Source organism: Pyrus communis, chromosome 12 (assembly GCF_963583255.1).
Source record: "Pyrus communis chromosome 12, drPyrComm1.1, whole genome shotgun sequence".
In the NCBI taxonomy this organism is placed as follows: Eukaryota; Viridiplantae; Streptophyta; class Magnoliopsida; order Rosales; family Rosaceae; genus Pyrus; species Pyrus communis.
Genome location: NC_084814.1, coordinates 22,011,635 through 22,024,067, shown reverse-complemented (window position 1 = coordinate 22,024,067; position 12,433 = coordinate 22,011,635). Strand labels below are relative to the sequence as shown.

Genomic DNA, 12,433 nt, shown 5'->3' with positions numbered 1-12,433 from the left:
TCAAACAATAAACATGATTTTACTTTAATCAGAAAAATATTCAAGATAGTGACTGTTACAAAGCGTAGATAAAAACTAGTTGCTTGCAATATATGACCTTTGGCGACAATTTTAATTATTTTTAGGAAAACTATAAAAAAAAAACTTGAAAATTTTGAATTTTAACGAGAACAAAATAAAAGATAAAATGAATAGTATTAATATTGATTTTTTAATATAAAAATATGATTTTTTGTTAAAATGAACAGTACCGAAAGCTTTTCGGTAAAGTTCCTTATTTTTCCTCTTATTTTAACTTTGTCGACGACGTTATTTTGATTCGATTTTGAATACACAAGCGAAAGCCGCATCCTTTCGGATGGCGATGAACAAATACGTAACATACAAAGAAGAGAACCATTAACCCCGCCACGAAATTGGGGTCCTTGTAAGTCAGCATAAAATCATAAGCTTTATTCGTTTTTGTATCGAGCAGTTGTCTCCTGAGATCGAGACCTCTCATGGCTTACAATCGGACGCTACGAGAAGCTGTGAACTGGAGCTTTTAACTTACTGGTTCGTATCTGCAAACGCAGTCGTATATGTCACCTTTGATCAGTTTTTGGGCCAACCTTTGGTTCTTCACCATTGCAAGCTGCAAAAGAAGTCGGTTCTTATTATTGCTGTGTAAAAGAAAACCTTAGAATCCTATGGCAGGTTGGATCAAAGTTCACTTGGTTCTCTGTCTTACTGGGAATACCGGCTAATGGAAACATCACACCAAAGTAAGAGAACCATTGAAATCCTCACCTTTAAAGCGTCGCATTTAAACTTCGCATTAAAGTTGGTATGAAGAGCTCTGCCCATGCCTTCCAAGATAACCTGCACGGATAGTGTTAAGTCAATAGAATGAATTGAAGAGTTTTTCTACGTCATTCGTTTTTTGTCTTCGGGTATTTATTATGTTATTAGTAATGCTTGACAATGGTTTTAGAGTTTGAATGAGCATCATACCAAATCGGCCTCTTTTGCAGCAGCGGCTAGCTCAGAGCTAACTTGCCGTAAGTCTATGCAAGGACTGCCGCAACCATTCTCAACAACCATCAAGGGAACCGAAGATGAATTTCCTTTAGAGCCATCTAGAGTGCTAACCATTGCATCCACAAGCAAGCCTCCTGCTTCAGCAGCTCTGCGAAGAATGTCACAATGCTGTTGACTAGAAGAATCAGTTTCTTTTTCCCTCGTCATTTTTATATATACTATACAACGAAAGAAATCGTGCTTGTGGACTAACCTTGGCAGCTTCGGCAACAATTTCAGGAAGCTCCATTGCAGTCACATCATTTAGAGCTGGAAGGGAGTTGGCAACCAAAACAACCTGCAAAATCAATCTTATTATGGCGTTTTCATTGAATAACTTAATTAGATACGGATTGAGCCTTGGGCAGCAATAAACTTACTTCTGTTCCCCGTCGGAGAAGTTCCCGTGCTAAGGGCAGCATTCCTAGAATAACGTCAGCACCCGAGTTATCCACAAATAGCAAAGCTCTTTTATGTGGACGAGGTTTTTTATCTCCAGATCCTAACATTCTCTCTTTGAAAACATCAAAGTCGTCCACCTGCATAAATATTAAAAGCTCTTTTACATATGAATAGCCAATTGGCAATTAATTTAAAACAATTGAAAGGACATGGGAACTTGGATTTGAATCCACTTACGCGCCAAGGTCTTTGCATCTTATTGCGGCTCATTCTATAGATTTCAATGATCGTTCCTTTGTGATAGAGATCCACGCAAGCACGGGATCCCCAGTCGAAAATGTTCGCAGCAAGAACACCTTCAATAAGGGTAAGCAGTCTTGCTTCCTGTAAATTAAGAAGGTTTCAAATGATCAGAACACCGGTTCAAAAGTGTCAGATGGAATGGCTCAACTGTACTGGAAGGAACCAATTGTACCATCCAAAAATGTAGCCAGGTGCCCACAAGAAGTTATATTTACCACAGTTTAACCAACATAGAGTAGGCTTCCATACTCTTTAAACTTTTGCAACGACAGTGAAAGATGAATCGGATAAATATCAACAGATACCATAATGGCGTATGGTAACAACCATATTCAACGAAGAATGGGAATAGTACCTCACTCATACCATCGAGCTCCATTAGCAGATCAGCTAAAACAGCAAGTGATGCCTCATTTTCCCTGTTAAATTCATAAAGCAGGAGAGGGTTAGAATCACCATGAGTGAAGTAAATTAACAATGACTTTCATTAGGCAAGACTTTCTTTTACACTATCTAAAGGCACCCGTAAATTGGTTGATGAGGTAGAACCCTCAGAGTTATTGTCATACTCTCATCCACATCACTTGTGAAAGAGTATACGTGCTAGAACTTGATCGAAATCATCTTATCAGCTTTATGAAATAAAGTGAAATTACCTTTGTTTTATACTTCTATACGCATCAATAAATTGGAACTCCCTCAAGCATTCTTCTCTCAGCTCCAATAGATTGGCCAACCCTAACTTTCCATATGCAGCAGGCTCCTCCATCAACCTATACGGCCAGTTGGAAGTTCTTAAATAGAATAAGTACATATCAAATTTAATGGATCTGTAAGAACTTATATTTATAAGAAAACAGGTTTCAGACAGGACATGTGATAGCATTGCAAACTTGCATGAACAGAACTGGGAGTCTCAAACCTTATGACTGATCAAAATGTTATATACAACAAATATGAATTGTAATTTCTCAGAGAGCATAGTTACCGTGCCAAGTGAGCAGAAAAGGCACGAGCAAAAGCATCACCCCTTCTTTTAGCATCATCTGTCCCACCTTCACTTGCCACTGCCTACCATGTTTCAAACCGACCTCTCAAAGTCATAAATCAATAATAAAACAAACTGGAAATGCACAACCACATAACATCTGGTTGCCTATAAAGCTTCAGACAGGGAAAGATGATATAGTTATATGAACAGATGCTCTGACGAATGCTAATGTTTACCTTATCAACAAGGTCTGGTAGATGCTCTGACAGCACAGTGAACCAGTACCTATACCATGAAGACACCCCAAATTACACACAGCAAACTAATATCGACATAATTACTAACGTTGTGCAGATGAATTCTATGGATTTCTAAACAAACAGGAAAGTAACAGCATGTACTCACTCTAACTCTCCGTGATCTGAGAGATCGATAGTGTTGGGTTCATACCTGTAACATCAGAAAAATGAAGGAAACAAGTATTTAATGTAAAAGGCATGAAAGATTAAGAAAAAACTAATATAGTGTAAAAGCGCCAATAATTAAGATCCTAGTACAAGATGTGACTCATGACAGCACAAACATATTAAGGTCTCACTCGTATCACTGTAAACGATACCAATACACTGAGTGAAACTGCTGAAGTTCCGTATAAGCACAAGCTTTGTGAGGATATTCCGACATATGGGAAGGGTGTGTTGGAACTTGGAACCTCCACTCTATTAGAGAGGTTCAGTTACCAACTAATCTAAGCCCCAGCTACAATCTTAGGAGAGTAATGATCAACAACAATCTGTAAGTTAACTTACGTTTTTGGGTCTGCCAATAATGGAAAGACTTCCAAAGTGGGCACCAGATGGAGAACCCCAACGTTTAAAGCACTTGCATCAGAACGCAGAGTACCTCCTTTGGACGAAGGAACTTCAAAGCCTCCAAGTCCAGTAGTTCCAGGTGGAGCCATTGGTACTGGAGCAGTAATCTCAGTCCCCTTGCGAACAAACTTTTCCATCCATGAAATCTGCATTCAAGGTTTCCGACTCATAAGTACTAAGATTTATTAGTCATACTTGCAAAAGGCAATATAGTATCTTTCCAAATACCATTAAGAAGCATAACAATAAGACTATAGTCTTTTCCCTTCTTTCATAAGAAACCCAAATTTTATTAGTAAAGAAACTGATACAAGTAACGTGAACAAGAACATCATCAAATCCCGGATAACAACATGAAGAAAAGACTTAAAGTACGATAAAATCAAAGCTAATCTCATTCCAGAATGATATATAGGAGCATTCATGGTGAGACCAGTCAGAAACAATGGCTTGTAGTTGTACATACTGAAAAGTCGATCACAATGTAAACCGCAGCTGATTGCCCAACCTTTCCTATTCCTATATTCCAAATTCAGGCAGCTCTTATGGAAATTCATCAACCTGTTGCCTCTGAATCAAGTTGGCCTTTAGAAAGAATATATGCGCCTGTATAGTTGCTCCAAGAATCTAATTTTTAAAGATGCCTGAGTTATTTATTTGGAATAGTATCAAAAGATGTGATTCTGGAGCATCGTTGTAGTGGAGTCACTTTTCCACTCCCAGAACAAAAAGCTGTGATACGTTGCGGGACATTCTGAATTCTGATTATAAATGATTTGACATTACTTGCTTCTTTTTTTTTTTTTTTTTTTGAGGCTGATATATTTAAAGATGGATTAATGCCTTCCTGAAACTAAACAAAAGAAAACCATACAACCCAGATCCATTATTATCAGAGGGTCAGCAGCTCGAGGTCAGGTCTTTTCAGCTCTGATAACACTTTACCTTCTCGTTCAAATCCCCAAGTGGTGGACCATGAATCTTTCCTCCAGTATATGGTGCGCCCATAGGAAATCTTTCAACTAAATGATGGACCATCAAGTCATCGAGACCATGCTTTTCATAGCTCATAAATGCACCTAAAGCTCCCAGAAAACCTTCATGTCTCAAGAACATTGCTTGTGCCTCTCCTTTTGACCTAAAAAACACACACATCCAATATTTTCAAACTTTAAGATAAAGCAGTTGTATGTGTAAATCCGCACAAACTCTTGATAAGTAAGTTGTATGTGTACCAGAACTGAACCGCAAAGGAGATAGTGTCCATGGTATAAGCATGACCCCTTATGAAAAAACCTCCAAAAAATATTCGCTTCAGACCAAACCGTAGTGCATTTAGATAAGCTATCTGCACCAAACAGTCCAATCAGATCACCAAAATCAGCACATCTTTAGATATCACGTATTCGAATAAGGCACAACATAAATTGCGTAACAATAACATAATCTTGTAAGCGAAAAAAACACCTGGCCAATATTATAAGAAATCATTCGTAAGAGAGACAGGGATATATCTTCAGGACTGTAGTCTTCAAGCTCCTTTTTTTCTGAAATAGCCTTCCCAAAACTAGAGGCGATGGTTGACGCAGAGAGTCCGATCTATAACATGTTTTATGATTAGGGATGCTTAGTCACTCTACTAGATTAAGGAAATTTGCATAATTCATGATGATCAATATTAAAATTTCTGGACTAATTTACAGCTCCAAACTTCAGAGTAGTGTTCTCCACAGAATAGACAATCTGCATACCTTTGAGTAGTCCATACCACCATAAATGTCCCCGACAAGCATGTCTATAGTCCTATTATCTCCCCGTTGACTCAGCTCTAACAACTCGTCAAAACTGATACGGGGAATGAATTAGTCAAAGACCTGGACAAACCTTCTAGAAAGAGATAAGATGAAAAATAGAAAGCAACAAAACATTAATCCGAAGAACAAAATACCTTTTGCACTTCGTTAACAGTTTTCCCAAGCCCCAATAAGTACCACCACCAACATTTGTCCCACTTATCCGCTGAAATTTGCCATCTCCATCAACCTAGAGCAACATAGGTTAATTGATGATAAATAGACTCAACAAGTCTCCCGAATTAATAACAAGAAAACATAAGAAAGAGTTACCTTAATCATACTAACACCGGACCCAATGTTAACTAGAAGATACGGGAATAATTCATTCTGGTCAATCTGCACAAACTCTTTCTGACCCTCCTTGTGTGTGAAAGCTTCATGACGAATTGCCTACTAGAAATCAGGGTAGAACATAATTACCCCTCAGAGAAGTAAGATTATGATGGAGGAAAGAAAGCAAAATTGTACTATAAGATAATATGAGTACTTGATGACGTCCCTGTATGGTACCCACACAATTTATCAGCAAGCCATGAATGAACAATATCGTGATAATTCCAAATCATTGTGGTTTTTTTTTTTTTTTTTTTTTTTTTTTTTTTTTTTTCACACGGTAATTCATTCAACACTTAAACGATAGAACTCCCATATACAAGGAGGAGAGATGAGCATATGAGAACACCAAATAAACACTGGATGCCAGATTTCTCGAATAAAAAAATCTCTAATATCACAAATGAAGTGAAACAAAAAGCCAAAAGTTAAAGTTTGTTTTTCTTGGTAACATATGAACTCAACTCAAATTTACTGATAGAGGCAAAGTCAACATCCAGGAGCAGAGAATTAGAAGTTTTTAATGTTCTTACTGGAAACTAATGGACAAACAAGAAGTTCATGTCATTTTTCAAACGAAAAACACATCAAAAGGAGCAAAAAGTACTAATCCATAAGAAAATGTTATTTTGTATCAACATCCACCTTGAGTAGAAAATTTGCTCCAGCCACTAGACAATTCATTTCGTCTTCTTTGTCAAGACTAACCCCAAGCCGTTCTTTGAAGAGGTCCGCAAACTTGTATGCCCCACCACCTGTGGCCTTCAGGCAAGAATTCACTCATTGATGTTAGTATGATCCCTAAAAATACACAGAAATAATGGAATTCCAAAATACAAAACAAGATCGATAAACCATTATATTACCTTAATTACGGAACTTTCATTGGTTGGGGCATCAGGATTCCAGATACGAGCATCCATTCCTATCCACAATTAGTCTTTCTTAGAACACAGGTATATGTTTTTGCTAAAAACTTGAAGGATTCAAGCACAAATATCATATAAGTTCGAGAAATCTACTATGCTTGGCTATTGAATAAAACGACTGCAGCAAGAGAAAATAACAGCCAGAAGAATATACCACCACGGTGAAGCTGCTTAGAATAGATGAAGTCTAAGCACTCGTTAATCTTGTTCGTCTCAAACTTCACAAAATGAAGCCTCCCACCAAGAATAGGATAGCTTCTCCTACTACCATTTGATATTCCCAATCTCTCCTTCAAAGTTTTCTTCCTTTTATCATCAATTGATTGGCCTTCATGTCTTGAGAAATACACCAACTTGATGAGAGATCCTGCCATTAAACCATTAAACCGCTTAAAACACCGATTTTTATAAACAAACTAAAACAGTTTCCTCGAACTCAAAATTTTGCAGGCGATCTCACACAATCAGGTACTGATCACAAATTCACAACTAAACTTAAAACACCACAAATTATAGCACCAACGACCACGATTAAGCCATTCTCACTGGATATAGCAATGCATGCATAATTTCCCTTTCTCTTCACCAAATCAAACATTTTTTTATACATGTGATATTGGGGGAGGGGGAAATCAAACTTGGGACCTCCATGCACGGGTGAGCGCACTTAACCAACTGAACTACAAGCCTCTTGCTCCACTAAATCAAACTTCTACCTTCCTTAAAAAAGATGATCACTTTAATCTATAAAGGTAAGCAGAGAACAACAGAAAACACAATCCCATACAGTGAAAGCTAACAAAACAGAAAATTTAGAATCCAAAAACCACAAGACCTTTCAAAAACAAGTGATTGAAGTGAAGGATAAAAATTATACCTCCAATGTCCAAAGCCAAGTGAGACAGGTCATCAGACTGATTAGGCAGAAGAATTGTAGGGTCCCTCTCTTCAAAATTCCCTTGAATGGCAGCTTTGCTGAGGTCCAACTGAGGCCGGGAACCCGACCGGTGAATCGAACTTCCGGTGGCCGGAGCCATATCTCTCTCAACCTCTCCTTCTGTTCTAATCACCACATGGGACTCTAAAGTATAACTAATTTTGTCAGCTTCTTGTTCTCCCTCTCTCTCTTTTATATCGTTAGTTCCAAGAACTGGGTCCTCTCTTAAACCAGCCATTAATCCAAATATCAACCCTTCCCAACCTCTCAACTGTTTCCCCTTGGCCTATGTGTGCCCACTTTGACCTAAACAAACAATCAATTAATTAAAAATTGATTAAAATAGTAGAATAAATGGATTAAATTTACAAACTTTGAAGAAATTGGAATTAAAGTTGCTGACTTTGATGAAAATTGGGCTGAAATTAATTGAAATTGTCAAGCTTTTAAATGTATCTTGACCACCAAAGACAGAATTTACATCAAATGATAAGAAAAAACAAGCAAATTATGTAATTAAACAGAAAAAAAAAATAGAAAGAAATGGACCCAGAAGATTAAAAAAACAACAACAATGGTAAATTAAAAAGTTGGGGTTAGGTGAGGAAGTGGGAGGGAGGTGGTTGAACTGGAATGTCAACAAAAACAAATCAAATGGGAACCTTTAAAGTGTGAGACTTTGGATCCGAGAGGAGTGAAGGCAGCAGCACAGTAATACGAGGATTTAGGAGACAGATTGCAAAAAGATTGGTACCTTTCGTTAAGGAGATTTGGGGCAGTCAGCACTCAGCAGTTGTTGTGTCTCGGGCTTGGTTTGTCCTCCGGTGGCGGGCTGGGTGGTGTACACGTACTCGCTTAGGGAGCGCGTGATCAATACGCTGATTTCGTGCTGTGGCGCCCGTGAAGAAATACCATGTTGATTTCGTCGTCCCACTCTCCTTCTCCACGCATGTATTGCACGCGCCTAAAAGTACAAAAAAAATAATATTAAACCGTGGCACGTCAGCTGGAAAAGGATCCCAAATCCTTTTCGATTGAAGAAGATGAAGAAAAAAAAAAAAAAAAAAAAAAGAGGATCGTTGGCGGTTTTGAGAAGACGAGAGAGAGGGATTTGGGATTATATTTATAAGGGTCTGATTGGACTTAACCCTAGAGATCGTCCCTGGCAAGTGCTTAGGAATTTCGTGATTACGATCGTTCATCGTACATTATGCGATCATTTTTTTTAGATACTATTTATATTTAATTTTAAATTTTAAATTTTAAATTTTGAAATGATTTATAACTGCATAATATACAATGAACGGTCACGATCACGAAATCTCATCTCCAGGAAAATGATCTGGCTAGAATCCTTTTCCGGCTCACAGATATTTTACACATTTATAAATGAATATTTTGTGTCATTTCAATATTCAAAACACTCAAACTTGACTCAACGAAAAAACATAACATCAACGTACACGGTATATTAGTATTTTTGTATTTAGGAGCTCAGATGGAAAAATTGTCTAGTTCCAAAAGGATCATTGGCTATATAAAATATTGGAGGAAACTAAAAATTTATAATTTTGTGGGTCATGTTTTGAATTGTGAACTAAGTGCGATAATTTACATTTATCGTGTTATCAATTACCTTCTTTTATCTCTAGTTACGTTTTCACTCATTTTCACTCTTTGAAAACCTTCAGTCAATTCGCTTCTATCATGTTCAATTTGTTTGGTGAAACGAGGTTTTTTCTACGCAAATTGAGGTCAAAATAAAGATGTCAATCTTTTTTTTATCAACTTTATGCTACCATATTGCTAACAGGTATTAAACCCAAGGCATAAATCCATTTTATTTTGGTAGTTGATTTCAGAAGTTAAACTACGTTACTTTATTTTGTGATTTGGTAGAATTTTTTGGTTGCAAGGTTCTTAGTATGTACTCAAACATTTTGCTATGAAATAGGGTACCTAACACTCACAATTATTTTACTACATCGTCATAAATGAATATTTTGTGTCATTTCGATATTTATAAATAAAATAAAATCAACCCGGATACAGGACAAAACGTAAAATCAAAATAGGGTGCAAAGTTGCAATTTTGTATTTAGAAAAAAGGTTTAAACTAAAAGGAGTTTGAACATGTTAAGGATCCACATGAACACATAAAACCATCTTTCATATGTACCCAAAAAGCTTGTTTGTTCATACAGCTGCAATTCCACGAGAAAAGAAGAACACAAATAGAAAAAAATACGGATCGACGGACGCTAGTCTCATCCAGTACAACCGTATTATTAAAACATCTAGTAAACATCGGACAGGTAGAAAACCGGCCACTCTAATTTTTCATCATCATTTCACATGAGAAAAATCAAGCATTGGCAGCCTTCTCCACAGGAGATACCTCTGTACTGCCACTTGATTTGGTTTGCTTGCCTTGATAGTCTTTAACAGCTGCCTTGATGGCATCCTCCGCGAGCATGCTGCAGTGAAGCTTAACCGGAGGTAGGGAAAGATGTTTTGCAATCTCTCTGCAACGACATTCAAAAGAATCAATCAAAGCAATGAGCAAAAATGTAGTGAAGAAAATCACACATAGTATCAAAGCTTCCAGCAGAACAAACTCTTTGAGCAACAGCAAACCAGAGCTCAAACATGATAACATGAATATCGATTAGTTGGCGGAAGGACACCATGGTAAGTCTCATGCATAATAATATTAACTAAATGCCAAGAATACAACAGCAGAAGTCACAGGTTCATACAAAGCCAACAAGTTAATATCGAAAGAACAAAACTAGCATCATGCAAACCAAAATTACACTCAATTAAATATCCAAGACCATTATGTTAACGACAATATCAGCAAGGAATATGAACAAAAGATATTCGACAAATATATAAGAGGAAGAGCAGAACTCACGTGTTCTTAATAGTCAGGACTTCCTCCATTTGTTTCCCCTTCACCCATTCCGTAGCTGAAAGAAGATACAAACCCAGCATTAGACAAATTAAATCAAAGATATCAGTCCAAAAAGAATCATATTAGCCAATTTAAGACCAAAAACTAAGCAAGGTAAGATTCATAAGCCATGAAACAGTAACAATTATTCATCTTAAACCTATATAAATGTTACAATTCCTAATTTATTAGCTTTAAATGTTACAATTCCTAATTTATGAGCTTCAAAGAAAGCAGCAACACAACCAATTTGTTTCAATGGGCCAAAATTTCCCGTTACCCCAAATTGTACATGCAGTTGATTGATTACTGAAACAGCAAAACGGGCAAAAAGCGACCTCAAGCCAACAAGGCTCCCAGCTCTGCGAGAGTGAGGGAAAGTATATCGTACACAGTCTTACCCTTGCTTTGCAAAGAGGCTGTTTCCATTATTCAAACCTCCCCAGATGATTACACAAATAAACAAATTAATCATTGTCTCTATGAATTGGAATGAAATACGAAACGTTGGGAAAAGGTATGGATTCAATCTTTAATTGGCAACCCAACAGAACAAGTTATAAGCTCAAAATTACACATTCTTAAGCATACCTCAAATTAATCCAACAAATCACCAAAGAATTCAATCAATAAACACTACAGTCCATATAGCATGCTTCGAATTCCGATTGCTATTAAAAAAAAATTCATTCTTGTCTGCCCCAAAATTTTCTAGGCAACCAAACAGTAAATAACATACACAAATATCTGAATATCTATATTTACATATACACACAGATATAAACGTGACTAACCGACAGAAGAAGAAGCAATGGCCGATCCACACCCAAAGGTCTTGAAGCAGGCATCAACAATCTTTCCCGTGCTGTCATCGACCTTAATCTGGAGCTTCATCACGTCGCCACAAGCTGGCGCGCCGACGAGCCCCGTGCCGACCGTCGGATCATTCTTATCGAACGATCCGACGTTGCGGGGGTTGTCGTAGTGGTCCACCACCCTCTCGTGGTACATACGTGGCAGGCCCAGGACCGCTGGCGACTGAGCCTCCGGTGACCCCAGACGGCCGCCTTGGAGAAGCCTCTTCGCCGCAAGTCTCATCATTTTGCTCCGCGGTTGCAAAATTTTCAGGTGAAATATTCGATTTTTGTGAACGAAGACGATAAATACGAAATTAGGGATTTGCGGTTTTGGATAGCGGTGAAGAGTGTTTTAGAATGAGGATCAATTTCCCGGATTTCCGGGTGAGCTTGTGGACAGGTAGACAGGTGGACGGTGGAGATTTCACTCGGGTTTTCATGAACCCATTTGGGGCTGTTTGGACCTTGGTCCAATTGTAAACGGGCCCGGGCTTTTTATATTACCATTGGAAAATGAGTGGTTTTGTCTAAACTCGAAAGTGTTTTTTGGACACCCAAAATTTTGGAAGAAAATTAAGAGAAAATGACCCAAAAACCCATTTAAATATTTCAGAATAAAACAAAAAGAAATTTATATTCTTTTTTTTTTTGTAAATAATGAAATTAACATTGAAAAATAAAAAAAGGATGTGAGGCCGCTGTCGATCTCCACTGTTAAATCTCTATACATAGGGAGAAGGCAAAAAAATGAAACTTTTCTAATACCCAAATTACCTTTCTCTCATTAAGATTTCTAAAATTAAAAAATTAAAAAAAAACATAGTGAGACCGATTATTATATTCATTATGTTTTAAAATATATTTAAAAAAAATTAATATCTAAAATAAGTAAAAAAGAGTCGAGTGACACATGTGGCAAGAGGCTAGTATTTCAAAAT

General features: G+C 37.3%; 2 protein-coding genes across 3 annotated transcripts; both read right to left on the bottom strand.

Annotated features, from left to right (window-relative positions):
• Positions 1–183: 183 nt before the first annotated feature.
• Positions 184–8,497, bottom strand: LOC137710469 (pantothenate kinase 2-like). Of its 2 annotated transcripts, none has more exons than XM_068449496.1 (23): positions 8,345–8,497; positions 7,623–7,988; positions 6,900–7,112; positions 6,683–6,741; positions 6,462–6,578; positions 5,754–5,873; positions 5,576–5,670; positions 5,379–5,472; positions 5,095–5,226; positions 4,863–4,975; positions 4,573–4,765; positions 3,565–3,773; positions 3,161–3,205; positions 2,992–3,040; positions 2,753–2,835; positions 2,421–2,537; positions 2,120–2,183; positions 1,699–1,845; positions 1,440–1,598; positions 1,274–1,357; positions 994–1,188; positions 790–861; positions 184–634 (listed from the first exon to the last, which is right to left on the bottom strand). In XM_068449496.1, exons 2-23 carry the CDS (start codon positions 7,918–7,920, stop codon positions 545–547), a joined length of 2,748 nt encoding a protein of 915 aa, XP_068305597.1. In that variant the 5' UTR covers positions 7,921–7,988; positions 8,345–8,497; the 3' UTR covers positions 184–544. The 2 variants fall into 2 exon arrangements, with proteins under 2 accessions (XP_068305597.1, XP_068305598.1); XM_068449497.1 differs by lacking the exon at positions 8,345–8,497 and adding an exon at positions 8,086–8,279.
• Positions 8,498–9,825: 1,328 nt separating this feature from the next.
• On the bottom strand, positions 9,826–11,844 carry LOC137710374 (iron-sulfur cluster assembly protein 1-like). Its single transcript, XM_068449332.1, has 3 exons — positions 11,433–11,844; positions 10,600–10,654; positions 9,826–10,207 (listed from the first exon to the last, which is right to left on the bottom strand). The coding sequence occupies exons 1-3, from the start codon at positions 11,737–11,739 to the stop codon at positions 10,048–10,050; spliced, it is 522 nt and encodes a 173-aa protein (XP_068305433.1). The 5' UTR covers positions 11,740–11,844; the 3' UTR covers positions 9,826–10,047.
• Positions 11,845–12,433: the final 589 nt, after the last annotated feature.

What these genes read in the sequence shown, in the direction of transcription:
- LOC137710469 (XM_068449496.1), bottom strand. Translation starts at nt 7,920, where the DNA reads ATGGCTGGTTTAAGAGAGGACCCAGTTCTTGGAACTAACGATATAAAA. An exon ending in TCAGATCACGGAGAGTTAGA is followed by an intron (nt 3,041 to 3,160) that starts GTGAGTACATGC and finishes TTCATGGTATAG; the next exon opens with GTACTGGTTCACTGTGCTGT. An exon ending in TATAGAAGTATAAAACAAAG is followed by an intron (nt 2,184 to 2,420) that starts GTAATTTCACTT and finishes TGAATTTAACAG; the next exon opens with GGAAAATGAGGCATCACTTG.
- LOC137710374 (XM_068449332.1), bottom strand. Translation starts at nt 11,739, where the DNA reads ATGATGAGACTTGCGGCGAAGAGGCTTCTCCAAGGCGGCCGTCTGGGG. An exon ending in CATTGCTTCTTCTTCTGTCG is followed by an intron (nt 10,655 to 11,432) that starts GTTAGTCACGTT and finishes ATCTTCTTTCAG; the next exon opens with CTACGGAATGGGTGAAGGGG. An exon ending in GTCCTGACTATTAAGAACAC is followed by an intron (nt 10,208 to 10,599) that starts GTGAGTTCTGCT and finishes ATGTCGTTGCAG; the next exon opens with AGAGATTGCAAAACATCTTT.